Source organism: Nannospalax galili, unplaced genomic scaffold, assembly GCF_000622305.1.
Source record: "Nannospalax galili isolate Female #2095 unplaced genomic scaffold, S.galili_v1.0 scaffold767, whole genome shotgun sequence".
NCBI classification, from domain to species: Eukaryota; Metazoa; Chordata; class Mammalia; order Rodentia; family Spalacidae; genus Nannospalax; species Nannospalax galili.
Window position 1 is genome coordinate 514,640 of NW_008357164.1, and position 19,809 is coordinate 534,448.

The 19,809-nt window shown below is 38.3% G+C and overlaps 1 protein-coding gene across 2 annotated transcripts in view; it reads right to left on the reverse strand.

Moving 5' to 3' along the window:
* Nucleotides 1–19,809, reverse strand: part of Olfm3 (olfactomedin 3) — a 229,097-nt gene that overhangs the window by 31,743 nt on the left and 177,545 nt on the right. Inside the window, exons 1-2 of one of the 2 annotated variants that reach the window (XM_008855063.1) lie at nucleotides 18,112–18,341; nucleotides 5,607–5,753 (exon numbers count right to left, since the gene is read on the reverse strand). In XM_008855063.1, coding sequence (XP_008853285.1) covers nucleotides 5,607–5,753; nucleotides 18,112–18,240 — 276 coding nt within the window. In that variant the 5' untranslated portion in view covers nucleotides 18,241–18,341. Of the gene's footprint in view, nucleotides 1–5,606; nucleotides 5,754–18,111; nucleotides 18,342–19,809 lie in introns of those variants that run through there. The other variant, XM_008855064.1, reaches the window with a different exon arrangement.

Below are 19,809 nucleotides of genomic sequence, written 5' to 3' on the forward strand. Positions count from 1 at the left end.
TTTTCAGAGCAACAACTTTGTCTCCACCTGGGAGCTTGTCAGAAATGCAGCATCCCATCAAAGCTATTCAATTCATCTGCATACTTATCAAGATCCCAAGTGATTCCTGCAACTGACTTTCACTGTTCAGCTTGGCAGGGTTTCCAAAAGACAGCAAATGTAAATATGCTTACATAGTTGGATGCTTTATTATAAATCAATACAGGCACATATGCAATATGTAACATAATCTATAAAGTATACTAACAAAAAGAAATATAGGAGAGAATTAGAAAAAAATATACATTAGGTTTTAATATTAGATTTCTGCCCAGGGAAATCCAACCACACTGAAGGCATCTGAGTACATATATATGTAGAAACCTATTTTGATTGTATAATATTATTATTTGCATCAGTGACTATATGAAAGTATGGGCATAAAAATGGTGAAAGGATTGCAAGTTTTACTTTGTTCTAGATATCTGTATGTGCTTTTCCATTTGTTTTTTAATGAATTAGGCAAAAGCTACTTTCATTGAAAAACATATTAACTACAAATGTTTGATTTGTTCGGACACAGAGTATCCCATCAGAGAAATTTAGAAGGCTCAGTGCACATATCTGCCTGCAGTAGACACATTTGGTTGATAGAATTCTTAGAACAGTCATTTTCAGAAAAGCCAGTGAGTTCTGGCATCCTAGTGTGCTTCTTTTCTGTAGTTCTTGTCGGATAAGTCAATTTTCCTTTATCTTTTTCCACTGCTGTCTTGATATCTAGTCCTGCCCTATATCCATCTGTCTTGTTAGGACATTTCACAGTCTGGTTCATATTACAAGGAAATTTGTAATGTGTGCTTGGGTAACGTCAGGAAAGTGCCTCTTGTTCTGTGCTGCTCTTCAGAGGCTGTATATTATAGCCTTAACTTCCAAGTTGTTACACAGAACTGGACACAGAATAAGTGCTCAGTAAGTACTTATTGGGTAACATCATCTTGGGTTTCAAATAATGTGGTGGGTAATTAGGATTTTAACATTTTAAGGAGAGTTTCCCCCTTCCTGTAACAGTCAAGTATAGCTATGATCATAGATACTTCTTAATTTGCAACCATTCTTAAATTCAGAAAGCTTCACTTAAAGAAATCTTCAGTGTTGTAAAAAACCACTAAGATAACACTGAACACAAAGTGACTTTATCATGGATAAATGCAATGTATCCAGAGTAATTTTCTAACTTCATTTATGGTTAAGCATAAATAAAGAAAAGCCATTTGCATCGAAGAGCCTGACTGTCCATTTAAACATAGCGCTTGTCTGTGAAGACATCCATCATTAACATGGCTGATATCTTCCCAAGAATTTAGTATATACAGGCATAGAAGATGATCGACAAAAGAAAGTAACATGAATAGAGTTAAAATAGCCTCTCATATTTTATCTTTGACTCTGCCTCCAATTTGTCAAATTAATTTATGCGGTGGGAAAATGCACTGGAGAAATTTTGCTGAGACTTGGTTGTTACCTTCTATATAGAGAACCAGGAAAACCAGCAGGAGTTACATGTGGAGAAGAGGCTAGAGCAAGAGGTGTCCAGCGGGACAAAGTTTGACTCTGGGTTGTCCTTAGCTTTTTCTGATGGCTGTACCCCCAATGACGTTTCTTCCTGTTTCTGGAATCTCACTTGAGTTCAGTTTCCTGATAATACAGGACATTGGAACTGCATTGCTTAACTTGTAGAAGGCGATCTGTCCCCCTGGGTTTCTTCTTTTAGTCTGCCTTTCTCTGAAGTTGTCAGCAATTCAGCTTTATATGTATGTCCCTGGGATTCAGATTCTGCTGTTTTGACTATCCGATGTCAACCACAGGCTCATGGACTGAATCTAGTTCTCAGTTACTAGAACTATTTTGTTTGTTTGGAAACTTAAGAGGAAGATGAAGGAAGTAGGTCACCAAGATGTGTCTTAGGGACTACATCATGCCCTAGACCATTCCAGTCTCCTCTCTCCTTGTTTCTTGTCTGCTGAGATTTGTCCTACCGTATATTCTTCACCATGAGGTTTTGCCTTACCACCATATCCAAGGAACAGCAGTGCCTAGTGACCACAGACTGGGCTTCTGAAACCAAGAGGCAAAATAAACTCTTCCTCTCCTAAGTTACTGTTTTCTCAGGTGTTTGTTGCAGTTAGGAACCTCTGCCTAACACAGACTCTTCCCCATCACTGCTAATTCTTTTGAAATTACTGTCCTGGTACTTTTTATGAATAAGGTGTTTGAGCTAACACAAATGAACATACATTTTTATTCTCACTGATAACTATTTATACAGGCTGCTTTATAGTAGAAAGGTCTATGGTTAAGTATGCTTAGCTGGCTTTGGTTTAACAGATATCACAGTAATTTCTTGATGATGGAACTTTACAGCAAGCTTAGTCGTAAACCATTTTGGAAATTCTCATGATGAAGTGTTCTGACTAGGGCTCTTTGAATGGGTTTTTTGATGAGACTGTTACACATCCTAGTCCGAACATCATGTTTTAAGAAACAGGGACCCAGACAAGGCAGGGTATCTGCAGCTTTAAGGAGGAGTTATAGGATGAACAAACAAGATATTAGGTCAGCAGTTTTAATTTTGGTATACTAGGACCTGAGATTCTGTTAAAGTAATTGCATTTTTCTAGTGTCCAGTAATATACATACTTGTTAAAAACATTTGACAGAGAAAACATCACTTAGTAAGTGTGGAGATGCCTAGTGGGGCATTCAGGATGAGATAAAAACAGTATAAAACTGATCTACTAAAGAGATTAAGGGACATTTGGAGGTTTAGAAGTTTAAACCCAGAAAGGACCAGCATCCTTTATTAAACTTACAAAAAAACCTACTAGTTCTCTAATGATTGAATGGAGTAGATCAACATGTAAAACAAAAGCAGTAATAATGAGAACAATTATGGCTCTTTAAAGTATATGTTTTCTTTTGGTTAAATCGGTCTTACTGGTTAGTGGTGACTGGGTTGCTAAGAGGTCATAATCTTTTGTCATATGGAAACTTGGATGTATGTAAAGTTAGAGAAGTCAACAAGATACTGTGTCTGAAGGCTGATGCTCCCTTTCAACATCATTTCTTTGGATCAACGCAGTAAACTTGCCACTTGAGGGCACTGTAAAGGAGTACATAATGAATTATGTTCATGTGTGCATGCATGCATGCATGTGCGTGTGTGTACGTGTGTGATGTCTATGTAACTGTACGTGTGTGTGTCAGAGATGCATGTGGAAGCCATAACTGATGTCAAGATGTCATCCTTAATCACTTCTCCACCTCGATTCCTTTAGATGCGTTTTCTTCCTAAACCTGGAGCTTCTTGATTGAGCTAAATGGCTGGTCAGAGAGCCCCTGAGTTGGAACTGAGGATCTGGACAAGAACTGATGCTTGTGCAACAAGCACCTTACTCACCAAGCTGTTGTCTCAGCTTCTCCATGACTGTTTCTGACCAAATTTCTCCTTGGACTTTAGTAGCTTTTTATCCTTCAGTCACGCCTAATTTCATCCTATCTTTTATAGACATTTTACTTTGAACCTGTAGAACGAATCACTTCTTGACATTCATACTTAATTCTTTCAAGTGGTTTTGAAGGAATACTTTTCTCTCTGTGTGCTTATGTTTATGTAATGGTGTACTGAAAGATATTCTCACATAATATGAAGTTATGCCATGTAAGAAACTGTTTCTAGATATGTTTGTTGTGGACGTAGATGGCATTTATTTGAGGATAGAGGGGTTCAGAATGGCAGGAATCTGAACAGAAACACAATTTTATAGAAAAGGAACATTTGGTTTAAAAGATTAAAAGCTTTTTTCTTTTTTTTCTTTTAAAAATATTTTCTTCATTATTTTTATTTTATGTATATGAGTGTATTGCCTGCATGTATGTGAGTGCACCCGTGTCATGCAATGCCACAGAGATCAGAAGAGGGCTTCAGATTCCCCTGGAACTGCAGTTAGGATGGTTTGTAGTCGCCACGTGGGTGCTGGGAATCAATCCCCAGTCCTCTGCAAGAGCAGTTAGTACTCTTAACTGCTGAGCCATCTCTCCAGCCCCCTAAAAGCTTTTTACTAACAAATTAATTTCCCTTACAACCAAGTAAGCTAAAGCATATTTGCTTTTTTTAATAGCATATTTGCTATTTTTTCCTGAAAAGGTAACCAAGATTAGAAAACAATACCACAATCTGGGCATGGTGGCACACATCTTTAATCCCAGTATTCTGGAGGCAGAGGCAGGCAAATTTCTGTGAGATCCAGGTCAACCTGGTCGATATAGAGAGTTCCAGGCCAGCTGGGGCTATAGGGAGACCCTGCCTCAAAAAACTAAAAGAAAAAAAGAAAACAATACCATAGGAGTAACCATACTTTGCCTATAATGATTTCTAGTGCATTGCCCAGAATTACTGATGAGACTGGAAATGCCACTTGCTGCTCTTTGGGATCTCACTGCAATGGAAGCAGGAGAACAGAGAGCCGACAGGACCTGATGAAACCTCTAAAGACAGGGGAAGGAGAAACAGACCAAGCTCTGCAGAAGAGCAGGAAAACAGGCCTTTTAGAATCTTGATCATCAAAAGGTTTCCAATGATGTACATGGAGGAATCTCCTCCATGACAGATGGAAGAAAATTGTGGAAGCTTGGCTGAGACTGTGAAAACTTGGTTGTCTATATTCACAAACTACATATCTTCCTTTCCCTAGCTATCTTAATTGTATGTTAAAATGTTCCTATTAAGTGCCAGATGTGTGGAATTATGAAAATGATGTGGTATGGAGGGGACTGGAGAGCATGATATCCCACGTAGCACATAGTACCTCACTGATCTTATTCTCCCTGATGATATTTAAATTCAAACATGTTCCCCCACCCCAACCCCAGCTGTTCTACTGAATTCAGTGCCCAACACAATGGAAGTCTGAATGGGGATCATTGAAAGAAACATTCACTGGTTTCCCTCCCACCTGACTAAACATAAATAACCTTTCATGAGCTGACTTTCATCTGTAAGAGAGAATAAATCAAGGGCATTCTGCATTTGATTGTTATGGATCCCGCTTAAGTAAATTATGGAGAGAACGATATTGAATGAAACTGAAGAGCTTAATGTTTAAAGGAAGGACTTAGAGAATGATGATAAATACTTGGAATTATTCATTATCTGCCAGAAAGCTTGCATATTGCATGCCATTATTTTAACTTCCTAGCAAGATTGTTAATACGCCTCTCCTTTACAAGCTCAAAGGGCCCAGTATGATCCTGAGAGTTGAGGCTGAATTGTTAGCATTGGAATAACAATTCTTGCTTCTTGTGTTCTGTAAGAGAGAGAATGACCTGATATTAATGTATATGATAGAGAGTCTGTCTTAAGAAATCAAGATTCGGAAAAGTAAAAATCATTGAAATAAACCAACGTAGCAGGATACCCATTTCAAGCAACAGGGAAAGGCTTATTTAAAAGTCCCCTCCCCAATAAAACACAGAGGGAATCTCCGTACCATTAGCTGATGTATCATAGTTTCATTTCAAAGAATGATAGATTACAATAAAAATATGCATAAGGAACACAAGACACGTACCTTTTCCAGCAGTTGGCGAAGCTGTCTGCTTTTGGCATCCCGGGAACACAGGTTTTGCTCTGGAGCAACCACTGTGCAAATGCATCGCCCATCTGGGTCCTGGGCTGAGCTGTACACTTGCCACCCCTCTTTGGGACTAATCTGAGTCTGGGAAAGCCAACAGCAAACACAAGACAGACTTTCACTATAAGGTCAGGAGGAAATGTATTTGTACTATCATAAGGAAAGCATCCTTTTTTGTTTAAGTTTGTGTCTTTATTCTTTGTTTGGGGGATTTCTGTCTGTATGTGTACATATGTGTGCAGTCCTGAAGTCGCCCTTTCCTGCAGCTCCCCAAATAGTCTAGACTTGCTGACTAGAGCGTATCAGATATCTGTTATTCTCTGCCTCCCCAGGACTAGAATTAGAAATGTATGCCAGAAAGTGCTTTCACCTATCTTGAGGATTGAACGCAGGTCCTCAACTTGACCCAGTTTTCTCCGCAGCCTTGTCTTTATTCTTTGAAGTGAGAAGTTTACGCAGTTTTATTCAGTTTCACCTTTGTTACTGTGTCCAAAGGAGGTTTTTGGTCTCCTTCAGATTCTAAATTAATCACTGCTTACTGATTTCACTGATTCCAACACAACTTTTTACAATTAAAAAAAAAATCTCAAATTTCATATGGAAACATAAAAAAACGAGGATAGCCAAAATAATTCTGAACAATAAAAGAACTGCTGGAAGTATTGCCATCCTGATTTCAAATTATGCTACAGAGTTATGGTAATAAAAACAGCATGGCACTAGCATACAAACAGACACATTGATCAGCGAATAGAATTGAGGACCCAGATTTAAATCCATGCATTCACAGCCACAGGATTTTTGACAAAGGAGCCACAAGTAAATACTGAATGAAAGACAGCATGTTGAACAAATGGCGCTGGTCAAACTGAAGAGCTGTATGCAGAAGAATGAAGCTAGAGCCCTATCTTTCACCATGAACAAACTCATCTCTAAATAGATCAAGGACCTCAACATAAGACTGGACACCCTGAATCAGACAGAGGAGAAAGTAGGGAATGCATTGCAACTTATGGGTACAGGAAAGACTTTCTAAACAGCACTCCAGTAGCTCAGTCATTAAGTCCAACAACTGATAAATGGGACCTCATTAAACTAAAAAGCTTCTATACAACAAAGGACACTATCATTCAAGTGAAGAGGCAACCCACAGAATGGGAAAAAAAAAATATCAGCTATGCTTCTGACAGAGGGTTAGTATCTAGAATATACAAAGTACTCAAAATCTAAACATCAAAGAAAGAAAGAAAGAGAGAGAAAGAAAGAAAGAAAGAAAAAAAGAAAGAAAAAGAAAGAAAGAAAGAAAGAAAGAAAGAAAGAAAGTCAAATAAAAGTTGGAGTAAAGAGATGAACAGGGAGTTCTCTAAGATGAAACACAAATGGCTGAGTAACACTCAAAAAATATTCAACATCTTTAGTCATCAGAGAAATGCTAAACCACTTTGAGGTTTCATCTTACCCCAGTCAGAATGGCTAAGATCCAAAACATGAACAATGACAGATGCTGGAGGGGATATGGGGAAAGAGCCCTAATGCTTTTCTGAAGTTTGACATTTCAACTCCACAACTAGATATGTCTATTAACCACTTACACCTGGCTGATCTTTCTGTCCTAGACATATATGCTTGCCCTTCCCAAGAGTAAATGCAGTTAATAGTGCATTCTTTTCTGATCATTATTCATGCTTGATATTCCGAAGCAAAGCTCAGTCTCAAGGAGCTCTCTGTCCACAGAGGACCTAATAATGGGAAAAAATATTTCATGATAATCCTGGGTAAAATAAGCATTGTTTTTCAAAGCATGCATAAGCTCTGAGAACTGAAAGTTTATCAGAGTTAGACAAAATGACCTTCCAATAACTTCTGCATACTTACTACCCTACGTGTATAGATCCCTAACTTTAAAAAAATACTTTATCATATTTATTTTATTTGTATGAGTGCATTGCCTGAATGTATGTAAGTGTACCTGTGTCATGCAAAGCCCATGGAGGTCAGAAGAAGGCATTGGATCCCCTGGAACTGGAGTTACAGGTGATTGTTAGCTGCCATGTGGGTTCTGGGAATCAAATCTGGGTCCTATACAAGATTAGCCAGTGCTCTTAACTGCTGATCCCTAACTTAAAAAAAATACTTTATCATTTTTATTTTATGTGTATGAGTGCATTGCCTGAATGTATGCAAGTATACCCACGTTGTGAAATGCCCATGGAGGTCAGAAGAGGGCATTGGATCCCCTGGAACTGGAGTTACAGGAGGTTGTTAGCTGCCATGTGGGTTCTGGGAATCAAACCTGGGTCTTATACAAGATTAGCCAGTGCTTGTAACTGCTGAGCCATGTCTCCAGTCCTAAAGCCCTAACTTAAAGAGTAGAATTCCATGGGTTGGAGAGATGGCTCAGTGATTAACAGCACTGGTTGCTTTTGCAGAGGACCTGGGTTCAGTTACCAGCACCCACATAGTAGCTAACAACCATGTGTAATTCCAATTCCAGGAAAACCCATGCCCCCTTCTGGTCTCTCTCGGCATTGCATGAGTGGGTGTACTTACATACATGCAGGCAAAACGCTCATATACATAAAATAAAAATAAATAAAATCAAAACCAAAAAGAATAATAGTCCAGTTCTGCTGAAATTTGTTTCATATTTATGTTCATAAGTTTGCCCCTGCATGTCCAATGGGAGCCTTAACTCCAGCCAAGTTATTCTCTGCGTGTCCTGCAAGCATGTTGGTTTATATCCTGATACAGTATTGCTGATTTTGCTTAAATTGTTTGAAATACTTCTTTTGTGAACCATGCATTTATTAAGCCCTGTGATGCTTACCTGTTCAGAGGATTTATCCAAACTATTCATCAGATATTTAACTGTATCACATAAGACTGCTATTTGCATTTCACATGAGCATTTCCATAATTACCTTATACCTCTTAGAAGTGTGAAAATTTCCTGTCTTCCCTTTCACATACACTCTGCCAAGTGCAAAGAAAAACACATACTTATTTCTTTCTCATTAATGTCTTCCTTTTCCAAAGAACAACAGAGGATTTTAATATAATATACACAGGAGAAATGTATTTTCATTCCATGGGGTAGGAGAATATTACCATAACCAGAATTGTATAAATTAGAAGTGTTGGGGCTGGAGAGATGGCTCAGCGGTTAAGAACACTGGTTGTTCTTGCAGAAGGCCCAGGTTCTAATACCAGCACTCACATGACAGCTAACAACTGTCTGTAACTCCAGTTCCAGGGGATCTGATAGTTTCTTCTGTCCTCCGTGGGCATTGCATGTCACGGGTGCACTTACCTACGTGCAAGCAATACATGCATACACATAAAATAAAAATAATAAATAAAAATATTAAATTAGAAGTGTCTGAGCTAACACTTGAAGTCTTCATTTTTCTAGCTTATCTTAGTTTCCCATTATAATGTGTTTCCAGTACACACCAGAAGTTTCTGTGGATGGCTGAATGTATTTATTAGGCCTTCTTCCACTTTCTCAGATCAGTAATGGCTAATCTCTCATTGAGCTTTTTTGAGGATTACCTCAGCTGAAGAATGGCACCTCATTCAAGGCCAGGCCATATCCCAGTAGATCTTTCACCTCTACAGACTTGCTGATGCAAAGGTAAAATAATCACCCAACGCAGCGGGAAATAATACTACTGCTACTCCCACCTCGCGGAATGGGCAATAGATTCAAATTCTAATATCACCTGTGTTTTCTGCCCTAGGTCTCAGCTCATCACATACCAGTGCACTGGTTCTTTCCTTCTTGAAGACTTTAGCAATAATCAATACAAGGTGCATAGTGAACATGCATTGGCAAAGTCATAAACTATTGACTCAGGAAACTTGGAAAGGTATTACAATCCTTGCCCTTGCTTATTATGAAAAGCACATGGTGCAGACCTAACTTTTATTCTCCTTGTATCTAAGTCCTTTTTTCAAAGATAACTCCTACGCTGCCTTTTATATCTGATGGGTTGTACTTTCTAATATACCTTCTCTTTTTTTTTTAATTTTTAAAAATGATTTATTTAATAACAACATACTTAGAAGAAGCATATCATTACAACACAATTGACATATTCAATAACGGTTTCCTGAGGTAGGATGCATCTCTTTCAAAATTGGCTGTAAATTTTTAGGTTTACAGTTGAATTATTACAGTTATACAATATTGTACTCAGTATAAACCCTATAAGACATAAATTAAATGATGTTTTAACCTTTAAAAAGATCTCCATTTCATTATTAAAATACACAGTTTCATACAGAAAAATTCTTTTTCAATGCAATTGATATTGGATGTTTGCATATGCATTTCTAATCTCTAAATATCTGATTATTACTAGTCACAGTTGAATATACCTTCTCTTTTAACTTCACACCTCTAGCTCTTATCCCTGAATGAATATCCATTTATAATAGAAAGACGTTCTTAGAATTGTATATTTCTAAAATTAGATAAGATATTAACTAGAATTAACTTATTCTCTTTGGTTACAAAAGAAACATGCAGGGATTAGCTACAAGATGAAAATAGAGACAGTTCTGCAAAGTAGTTTTATGATATAATTGAAGGCTTAAGTTGAGTAACAGTATGAGATTAATGTCTCTGGACACAGGCCCTCTGGGCTTCTTTTAACATTGGACACAAGTCTCAAACACACCAGAAAATTAAGCCTTAGCATGAGAATAAATTTTGATTTGGATAGAGGAGTGAAGCCAGTCAATTATCATATTAAAATATTTTAGCAGCAATGCAAACACTGATGACTAAGGCTGTCAGCATTAACACTGATATGCACCTTCTGAGTGTTTGGCTAACTATCATGCAGCTTACCACTGCAGGCCTAAGTGTCAGTCACTTTCTGCACTGAGGCAAGTGGGAAAGGTAGAAATGGATGGTCATTTAGTATTCCCCTGAAACTCCTGTTTAACAACAGTAAAGTCTCCAGTCACGTGGTCCTCTTCTACGAATGTTAGAAAAGACTCATGTCCTTCTCCACTAGGTACTCTGAATGATCTAACCTAAAAATTGTCTCCAGTTTTTGGTGAGCAAAAGGCAATATGTAAGAGGAAAACTAGAGTATAAACCACGAAAGCCTAACAGTTCTGTAGGTTTTAATATAGACCTCTGTGTTAGAGCCAATGATAAATATAAAAATTTTATAAGCACTTCAGTTCTTTTTTGTAGGGCTCCTAACCAGACTTGAAATCACAGCCAAACTAAAACCAACTCTGATCTCAGATGGAAGGACAGACTTAGATATTTTTGAATACCCATGAAAAGAGACCTGTTCCAATCTGATTTACAATAGCAATGATTCAGATGTCAGTACCACTCCTGTAGTAGGAAAAGGAATCATTTATGGATCTCTAGCTGCTTCTTGGAGGTTTGTGTGGTTTTTACCGCTGAATAACTTGATAACTCTGAGGTCTAGGTGATGTTATTCTGCCCATTTTACTGAAGAAGAAACTGAGATCTAGGAATAAGAAGAAACTTGCCCAAGGTTATGCAGAGCATAGTCAGTAGACCTGGGATTTGAGCTTTCACAGTCTGATTTGAACCTGAAGTTTAAACACCATTTTGTACTAGCAATTATTTTGACCTTCCTTAGTACATGATGCTAGAGCCCCAATGGCACTTTCTGACTGTGGGGAAGCACAGTACTTGGATCTGCAAAGTGAATATAGCTTATTTCTAAGTACCCAAATCATCCAAGGAGCACAGTGATTACTTATGCAGTTCTCTTTGAACCTTTTGTGTTAATTAGAAGAACTAAATGAACTATTTAGCAGTTTTTAATATTATAACACTCATTAAATATTTAAGAATGTTCTAAATAAGAGAATTAAAACAATCATTTTAACAATTGAATCTCAAGTCTGGGTTCTTTGACTTTAATTTAATTGCAAATCTATGCTTCGTAAACATACAGCTAACATCTGGGAATTCTCCCAAACCTTAGGGATTTCTTATCAGAAACAAAATATCCTAGAAAGCAGAAGTAAAAATAAAACAAAAATACCTTGAATTTCAGTTAGTTTTTTTCTTTATAAAGTCTTTTCTCTTGTAATCAGATTCATTTCTTTGGAATTAACTGTCCTTATTAATAGATACTATTTTACATTACTTACAAGGAAGGCAAAATGTAAATCATTTAAACAAATTTTTTCCAAGTCACAATTTAGTAGATGTCATATACTAGATTTATATCAATTTTATACAAATTGCAACCCAGAGTTTTTTATACTCATCCTATGTGGATAAATATAGACAGATAAGTGTGTGTTCAATCACTGTAGTTATAAGCAGGGCAGTAGGGGAGAGTCACCCCTTAACAGTTGATGATGCCCAGCAGATAGAGGGCATTATCCTGTGTGGAAACAATTGACCACTATTGATGTGGTGGAGCAGAATTAAGGCTAGGCAAGATGCAGGATTCCTGCAGAAGGTACTGCTATCATTTACTGGAGCCCAGATTGAATGACAATACAGGAGATGATCCTGATCTGCTAAATAAAAGCAAACTAATTGGCTGGATAGCATCAGATTTTATGTTTCATGCTGAGTTTGTAGCATTTCACAAAGGTAAAGACCAAGGTACAAAGAAATAATGGATCATGCTACTAAAAATGAGATGCACAGCAAAAAAAAAAAGACTCAGTTTATTATATTTGATTTAGAGTGGCGATGCCTGAGATGAAAAATTTCCTGCGTAAACATACATTTGGTGATGGAGAGTGGAATGGGGTTTAGCATGCTCATGGCTTTCGTTGTAGAGAAAGTATATGAGAACAGGAAGAAGACAGAGGTTGACAGATTGTGCTATAAGAAGCTATGTTGTGGAGGATGTGTTAATAATGATGTCACTCATCAGCATTTTTCTTGTTGTTACTTACAAGAGTGCTACAGGCAGAAATAAGTAAATATTCCTTACTCAAGGAAAACTCCAGGCTTTAAGGGGGGGGGAAACTGGCCACAAACATTAAGATAAAGCCAATAGACTCAAAACAAAAAAAAAAGCATCATCAACTTCAGGGTGATCACCTCTGTTCAGACTGTTTTGAAATCCCATGAGTTAGAGTTGGGAAGGGCCTTCACAGTCCATTTAGTCACACATCAGTGAAATTTCATACACATATTCCCATGCTTCCATTTGAGCTCTGTGTGGCTGGGACTCAGTACGTCCTAGGCAGCCTTCCCACTGTGGAAAACTGAGGGTGTGGTCTGAACTTCTCTCTCTGGAATTGTCCTTATTTGGCCATTGTGATGATTTGAATGAGAATGTTCCCCCACAGACTCCAAGTATTTGGAGATTTTGTCCCTAGTTGGTGATGCAGTTTTGGGAGGTCTTAGAAGGTGTGGCTATCCTGGAGGAAGCACATCACTGGAGGCAGGCTTAGAGAGTTCTACAGGACCTTGCCGGATCTCAAGATGTGAGAGCTTAGCACCCACGTCTCCTCCACCCACCTCTGCTGCCATGCCTCCCTGCCATGATGGACTCTTGATCCTTTGGAACTGTAAACTAAATAAACTCTTCCTTCTATAAGTTGCTCTGTCAGTGTTTCTCTCACAGCAACAGAAAAATAATTAATACAGCCATACTCCTGCTTCAGGACTTAAACAAGAATAGATTACTCTCCCCCTTGCATGCCACATCTATGTATAGGTAATCATCACATGTTCTGTCACTCTCAAGATTTGCCATTCTGATTTTTTCAACCCTAATTCTCATTAGCTCACTCAGTTGCCCTTTGCTAAGGTTTCAGGAGAGAAAAAAATCGTATAAAAAACTTCTGAAGTTCACTAGAGAGGTACCTCATTGGTAGCGTGCTTGCCTGTCATGCACATGGCCCTGGGCTCAATCCCAACACTGAAATACAACAACAACAACAACAACTTCAACAACAACAAAGAGCCCAGTGTGATGGTGCAGGCCTTTAATCCCAGCATTTGGGATGCAAAGGACTGTTGATCTCTATGAGTTTGACGCCAGCCTGTTATATAACAAGTTCCAAGCCAGTCAGAGTTACATAGTGAGACCCAAAGATTGTAAGAGCTAGAGAAGATGGATGACCACAGGGAAACAAAGTCTGTCAGAGAGCTAGTCATTTACTCTTATGAACTCACAGCAGTGGTGACACACACAAGTTCTACGCAAGCTCAAACCAGAAAAAATTCTCAGCATATCATGGGAAAATAAATAAGGAATCCCAACGCAACCTACGGAACTTTTGGCAACTGATGGTTACTAAGGGGGGAAAGACAGTGTTTTGCATAGTTGGGACTTTTGGTAGGCCCAGTGGATGGATCCGTACTAAAGGACGTTGGAGTACACAAATCATACTCTATGGGCCATGGAAGAGAATTCATCAAATTTGGTGGGGGTGAGGGACAGTACAGGGAAGTGGGGAGAGAGGAGCAGATCTAAGTGCCATCAAACTATGTTGTGTGAAAATGGAAAAAATTCAATAGAAAACAAAAACAAAACAAAACAACAACAACAACAAGAAATAAAACAATTCAAGAAAAAAACAATCCCCAAACACCACCAAATTAATAAAACCTAGTGAAGTCTGACATCTTCATTCAGGACTCAAATCAGATTGGGTACCTAAGGGTAAGAACCTCAGAAGGCACCGACAGTTTGTTTCAGGGTATTATAGAATTTTAAACTGACTCATTCATCAAAGTTGTTATGAGGAGACACAAACAGAGGAATGAAAATGCAGAAAAACAAAAGCATTATGCCCACAGGTCCCTTCCAGGCCTCTTCCTACCACAGTGGTAAGCCTGGCTATTTGAAAACAATGTCTGCCGAATGCTCTCTGCTTTTTTAATTGCCCTTTTCCAGGTTATTCCTGGTGAGGCTTCCCCAGCATGAGGGATTTCTCAGAAGCTCAGCCTCCAGGGGAAGTGATTCTACATCAGAAAGAAATGCCAGAGGGGGCCCGAGCCTTCAGAAGCCAAAGCTGCCTCTCCTCAGACACCAGCACCCCAAAGGCCCACTTCTAGAGTTTAGAGGCAAAAAAGTGCCAAAAAGCCAAAAGAAAAAAAAAAAGTGTTTCAACAGATGAAGTAAAATGAGAGGGAGTTTATTGCTTAATAAGGAGTTGCATTTAACCAGCTCCTGGTACACAGCATCCTGAAAGTTTGAAGCTTCTTTTAGCTTTTGAGATAATCAAATAAATGTATGCGGCCCATTTGAGAGACATCTGCTATAAATGAATTCAACTGTCTCTTAATGATAAAAACTCTTCCTTGTTTTATTCATTTGAAACTATTATTTTTTAAGGCTATGCTTATATTTGTGTAGCTCTGCTTTTCGTTTTTGCTTTTAAAATGATGTACAGTCATGAAACCGATTTTGAGGCCATCTTGTGTGTGTGTGTGTGTGTGTGTGTGTATGTATGTGTGAATGTATATGTGGTGTGTTTGTGCATGTGTATGTGGTGTGTATGGGTGTGTGCATGTTTATGTGGTGTGTACATGTGTGTACATATGTATGTGGTATGTATGTGTGTGTGTGCACATGTGTATATCGTGTATATATGTGTGTGGATATGTGTACGTGATGTGCATGTGTATGTGATGTGTGTGTGTGTGTGTGTGTGAGTGTGTGAACCAGCTGCAGGTTCATCTCATACTATTAACAGAGTGAGAACATGAAAGGAAAAATTTATGACAGCTGACTTACTACTTTTAGTATCTACTAGGCCAAGAAAGTATATAGTCTCATCAAAGGAATTACCTATATAGAAGCAGTAGCAAGTTTCTCTCTAGAATTATCTGGAGTTGTCAGCAAGAAAAAAGAAAATCCTTGCTCAGAAAGCCCCCTTCACTAATTTTGCACAATGTCTAAAATGCCACTAAGGAGTTACTTTCCTTCGAAGGCAAAAACTTTGGGGTGGTGGTTGGCATATAGTAATAGCTTTATTTATTTCTTTTCAAAGCTAAGGAGATGGGGAAACACACTTTAAAGGATGGGAGTATAGGTGTATAGGAGAAGGACAGAGAAGAGTCCAGAGACACAGGAAAGTTTGAGCAAGGCAGAGAACCTGGAAGGTATGAGGGAAAGGACTCGCAAAGGAGATAGTGGAAAGGTGACACTCTGGGCAGGACTGTAGTCTTAAGGCTTGATTCTACGTGGTCACTGCTATCAACCAGGCAGAAGAAATCAGGTTGGTCACTTAAACATTTTGAGGCAGCTTTCTCACTTGATGAAGTTTGGTAAGATTAATCAAAATATCAATTAAACAGCAGAGTTGTAGGTTTCTGTGGAGTATCTTGACTGGGGCAAGGTTTTGACAGCGTGGGAAGCAAGCAGATGGTAGAAACCTCGCAAACATCTCCTCCCACCTGTTAATATTTGACCTATGACCTGCTTCACATATTGCATTTCCTCTTCAAGTTTAATACAAAATAATTCTGAGCCTTTAACCTAAGATTTGCAAAACAAACAAACAAACAATAAACAGTGTTTCTAATAATAGTGTGAACATAGCCAGACCAGATGGTTTCTAAGGTCTTTTTTACCTTTCCAGAATCAACATTTTATGTTTTTCTAAGAAACACTAATTTATTCATTCTTCTCCATGGGGATTCTAAGGTACAAACAATCATCTTGAATAATTAGGTGGTAGGCATTCGTTTTCTTTGAAGCATCCAAAAATAAAGCCTTTGCAACTGAACCTTTCTTCACCCCATAAAATACCAGAATGCTATTTGCTAATATGTGATCATTAACCATAGTGAAGCTTTCAAAATTGTCTAGGTTTTAGTTTGTATGTCAAAGAAGATCATTCAAAGTAGGAATGTGTTAGACTAAATACATACCTAGATTAAAGCTTTATAGCTTGACTGACAAATTATCAGACATTATTCACTTTAAACCCAAAAGATAGCTGGAAGTTCCCAAAGAGTGATATATGATTTTGGCAAATTGACTCTCTTCATTCCGTGACAATATGATTTTGGCAAATTGACTCTCTTCATTCCGTGACAACAGAAAACAAGCAAGTTAATGTCTTCATATACAAAGGAGTATACATCTCAGAATTATAGAGAACACATTCATTAGTTTGTTGGTTCAGAAGCATCTTCTTGAATGAGTTAATTTAACAAATATATTTTCAAAAACATTGAAAATAGATGGTTCAGTAAATATTAGGTAATGCAAAGTTCTTTGTTGTGTAATGTGTACTAAAGACTTATGGTGTTGTCTTTATAGCTGCAAATCCCCTTAACTTTGCTGCTGCCAGGCCCTGCCCATTCAAGGTAGAAAATCTCAATGGAAGAGGAATTGAAAAACCATGAGAAACTCTGGCAAGGTAAGAATATAAAGGCAGGTCAAGTCCAACTCCCATTTTCTCTGCTGGTGCCCAAGCACTGGGAGAAGCTGACAAATTATGTAATTAACTCAGTAGCACTACATAGTTAATTATACATTGATTGATAGGCTATTATTAGAAACTGCAAACAACTCTTAAAATGGAAGGCTTGTATCTATGGCCCAATAGAATGAGCTACAAGATAAAAGCTTCAAGTTTTATTTCTTTATATGTTATTTGATAGTAGGAAAGTTGTTTTTTTCCAGAATATTCCTTTTACTTAAAGTTTTAACTTTTGTTTGAAAACTCAAGTCTTTAGCTTTCTTAAAAATATTTCAGTGTGTGGAAAGCCAAAAACAACAAAAAAATACTGACTTCAAACTACCAGAAAAGACTTAACAAGAAGGTAGGGAAGATTAGGAATCATTCCATCTTGTACGAAGGAAGACTATACAAGACAGATTTATGCTAGGAAAAGCCTTTATCAACTATTAAATGATATAGAAAGAAGTTTTTATCAAGTAAATTTTCTGTGGTTCATACTCCTTAATTGTCTTAAATAGTTTCTTGGCAGGCTTTATATTGCTGAGGTTATTTCTTAAAAATTCATTTATGCTTAAAAGATGTTGGCTCCTCTGACAGAATTAATTACAAAACCTTAGGCATTACATTCCAAAGAAGAGTCTGCTGTAGTAAAAACAGGTTAGGGAGACTGTTCTTTACCGTTTATTCTGTAGAAAAGATTATAGAGGTTTCACAGACATTACAAGAAGTATATTGGTCAGAAACAAAGCATATTTAAGAATCTTTTCAAATCTCAAATTTATATAATCTTTTCATTCTTAAGAAAAGAATTTGATGAGACCAGTCTTGCTTTTTATAACTAATTTCTCAGAGTTCCTAATCCCTCTTTTTTGGTGTGACTTTAAAGTCTTCATAAATATCCACAAGTAATGTCATCACAGAGATATTATTCTATCTTTGAAGTGGACCTATAAAGAGAAGAGTAACATTTCCGCCTTTGAAATTTACGTCGCCCACTGTTTTCAGACACTTAATTCCCAAGATGGACAAACCCAACAGAGTGACTTACTAAGGTATCTGGAGCCGACAGCTTCGTGGTGTTCAATCCTACCAGGGATGGGAGAGTTTGGGACATCCAGTTTGAGATCATTGCCATGGTACTGAGCACAGCGCCAAGCTTCAGCAGTGGAGGGCTCATCGCTGTGAAGCTAATGAGTTTTCATAGTGACTGATTAGGATCCCAGGCTGGCAGCGGGAGGCGTGACTGCAGCAAGCCACATCGACAGCATGAAAAGAGATCAACAGCCCAGCTCTACACACCAGCCAGAGCTCAAAGGATCTCTCTCCCCCACCCTCATGGCAAGGGCCCTGCCCTCTTTCTCCTCCCTTCTAGGACATTTTCCTGGATGGATGATCAAACAAAATATTCTTGATAGGGCTGCATTGATAATGCTCAGAGCAGGGGCTGGAGGGCAGGAAAAGGGCTCTTTTCCAGCCCCACTCCCTGCTACCAGGAACACAGCCCACTTCCTCTGGGGTCTGTATAAGTATAACCAGTTGCTCTGTATTTTTCATAGAAAAGGAAAAAAGCCTCTAAATGGAGATGTGCCAAAGCGCACATTTCAAACACCAAACTTAATATACTGCAGATTTCTCTGGGCAAGGGCAGAGTGTCTTTAGAACAGGAAAACAGCCTGCAAATAATTTCCAAATTGGTCAGATAGTGAGAATAAGAGATCACTTGTTCTAACAGCAACCTAAAATTAGTACCACGGTTTTAAAAACATGGTCAAAGAAGAACAGTTACTGCCCCTGTGAACATTGCCTTCAGGCACCTTATACCTGAGCAGACAGAAGAGCTGGCCCTGAAGAGAAGGTTCTGTTGAAGCTCTTTCATTTTTCCTCTTCTGCCTTTGAGAAGGTGCTCTGCTTCCTAGGTGGCTCAGCCACACATCAAACTTGGCTGACTCTATTTTCACTTTGTGAGGAATGGCAGAAGGATATTGCAAATCTGTGACCTGAGAGAATGTGTGATCAATTGAAAGTGAATTTGGGGATTGTGAGGGTCTGGCTCTGGTTCTCCTCTTGCTCCTGCATGCCTAGCTGGTGACATAATCTTTCTCAGTTTTAGTATTATCCTATAAAATGTGGGGGTTGAATTCTAGGCTGCCCCAAGGTCCCTTCCAGCTCTAAAACTCAGTAACATGCTTATTAGACCTCTATATTTGCAATGTGATATATTGAATCTAGAGCTTCAGTATAATTTCATTATGTTCTTTCTACAAATGCTATAAATTGCCTGCATTCAAATCTCAGGTTCCAAATGTAACAAACCAGAGGCCTTTTTAAAAAAATTGATGAATGTAACTTAACCTGGAACTACAGAGAAAAGGCATGAAGGAGAATATGGATAAATTAAATTCAAATGGGAAGGAATGTGTACGAAAAAGGAAGATATTAAAATTTTTCTTTATTTTTTATTTTAATTTTACGTGTATGCCTGTGTTGCCTGCATGTAGGTAAGTGCACCCCTGTCGTGCAATGCCCGCAGAGGTCAGAAGAAGCTGTCAGATCCCCTGGGACTGGAGTTATGGACAGTTGTTAGCTGCCATGTGGGTGCTGGGATTCGAACCTGGGTCTTCTGCAAGAACAACCAGTGTTCTTAACTGCTGAGCCATCTCTCCTCTCCAGCCCTGGAAGATATCATTTTTGCTCCTTAGAAGAATTCTTTGTATGAGATTTTCATCCAAACATACATATGCACACA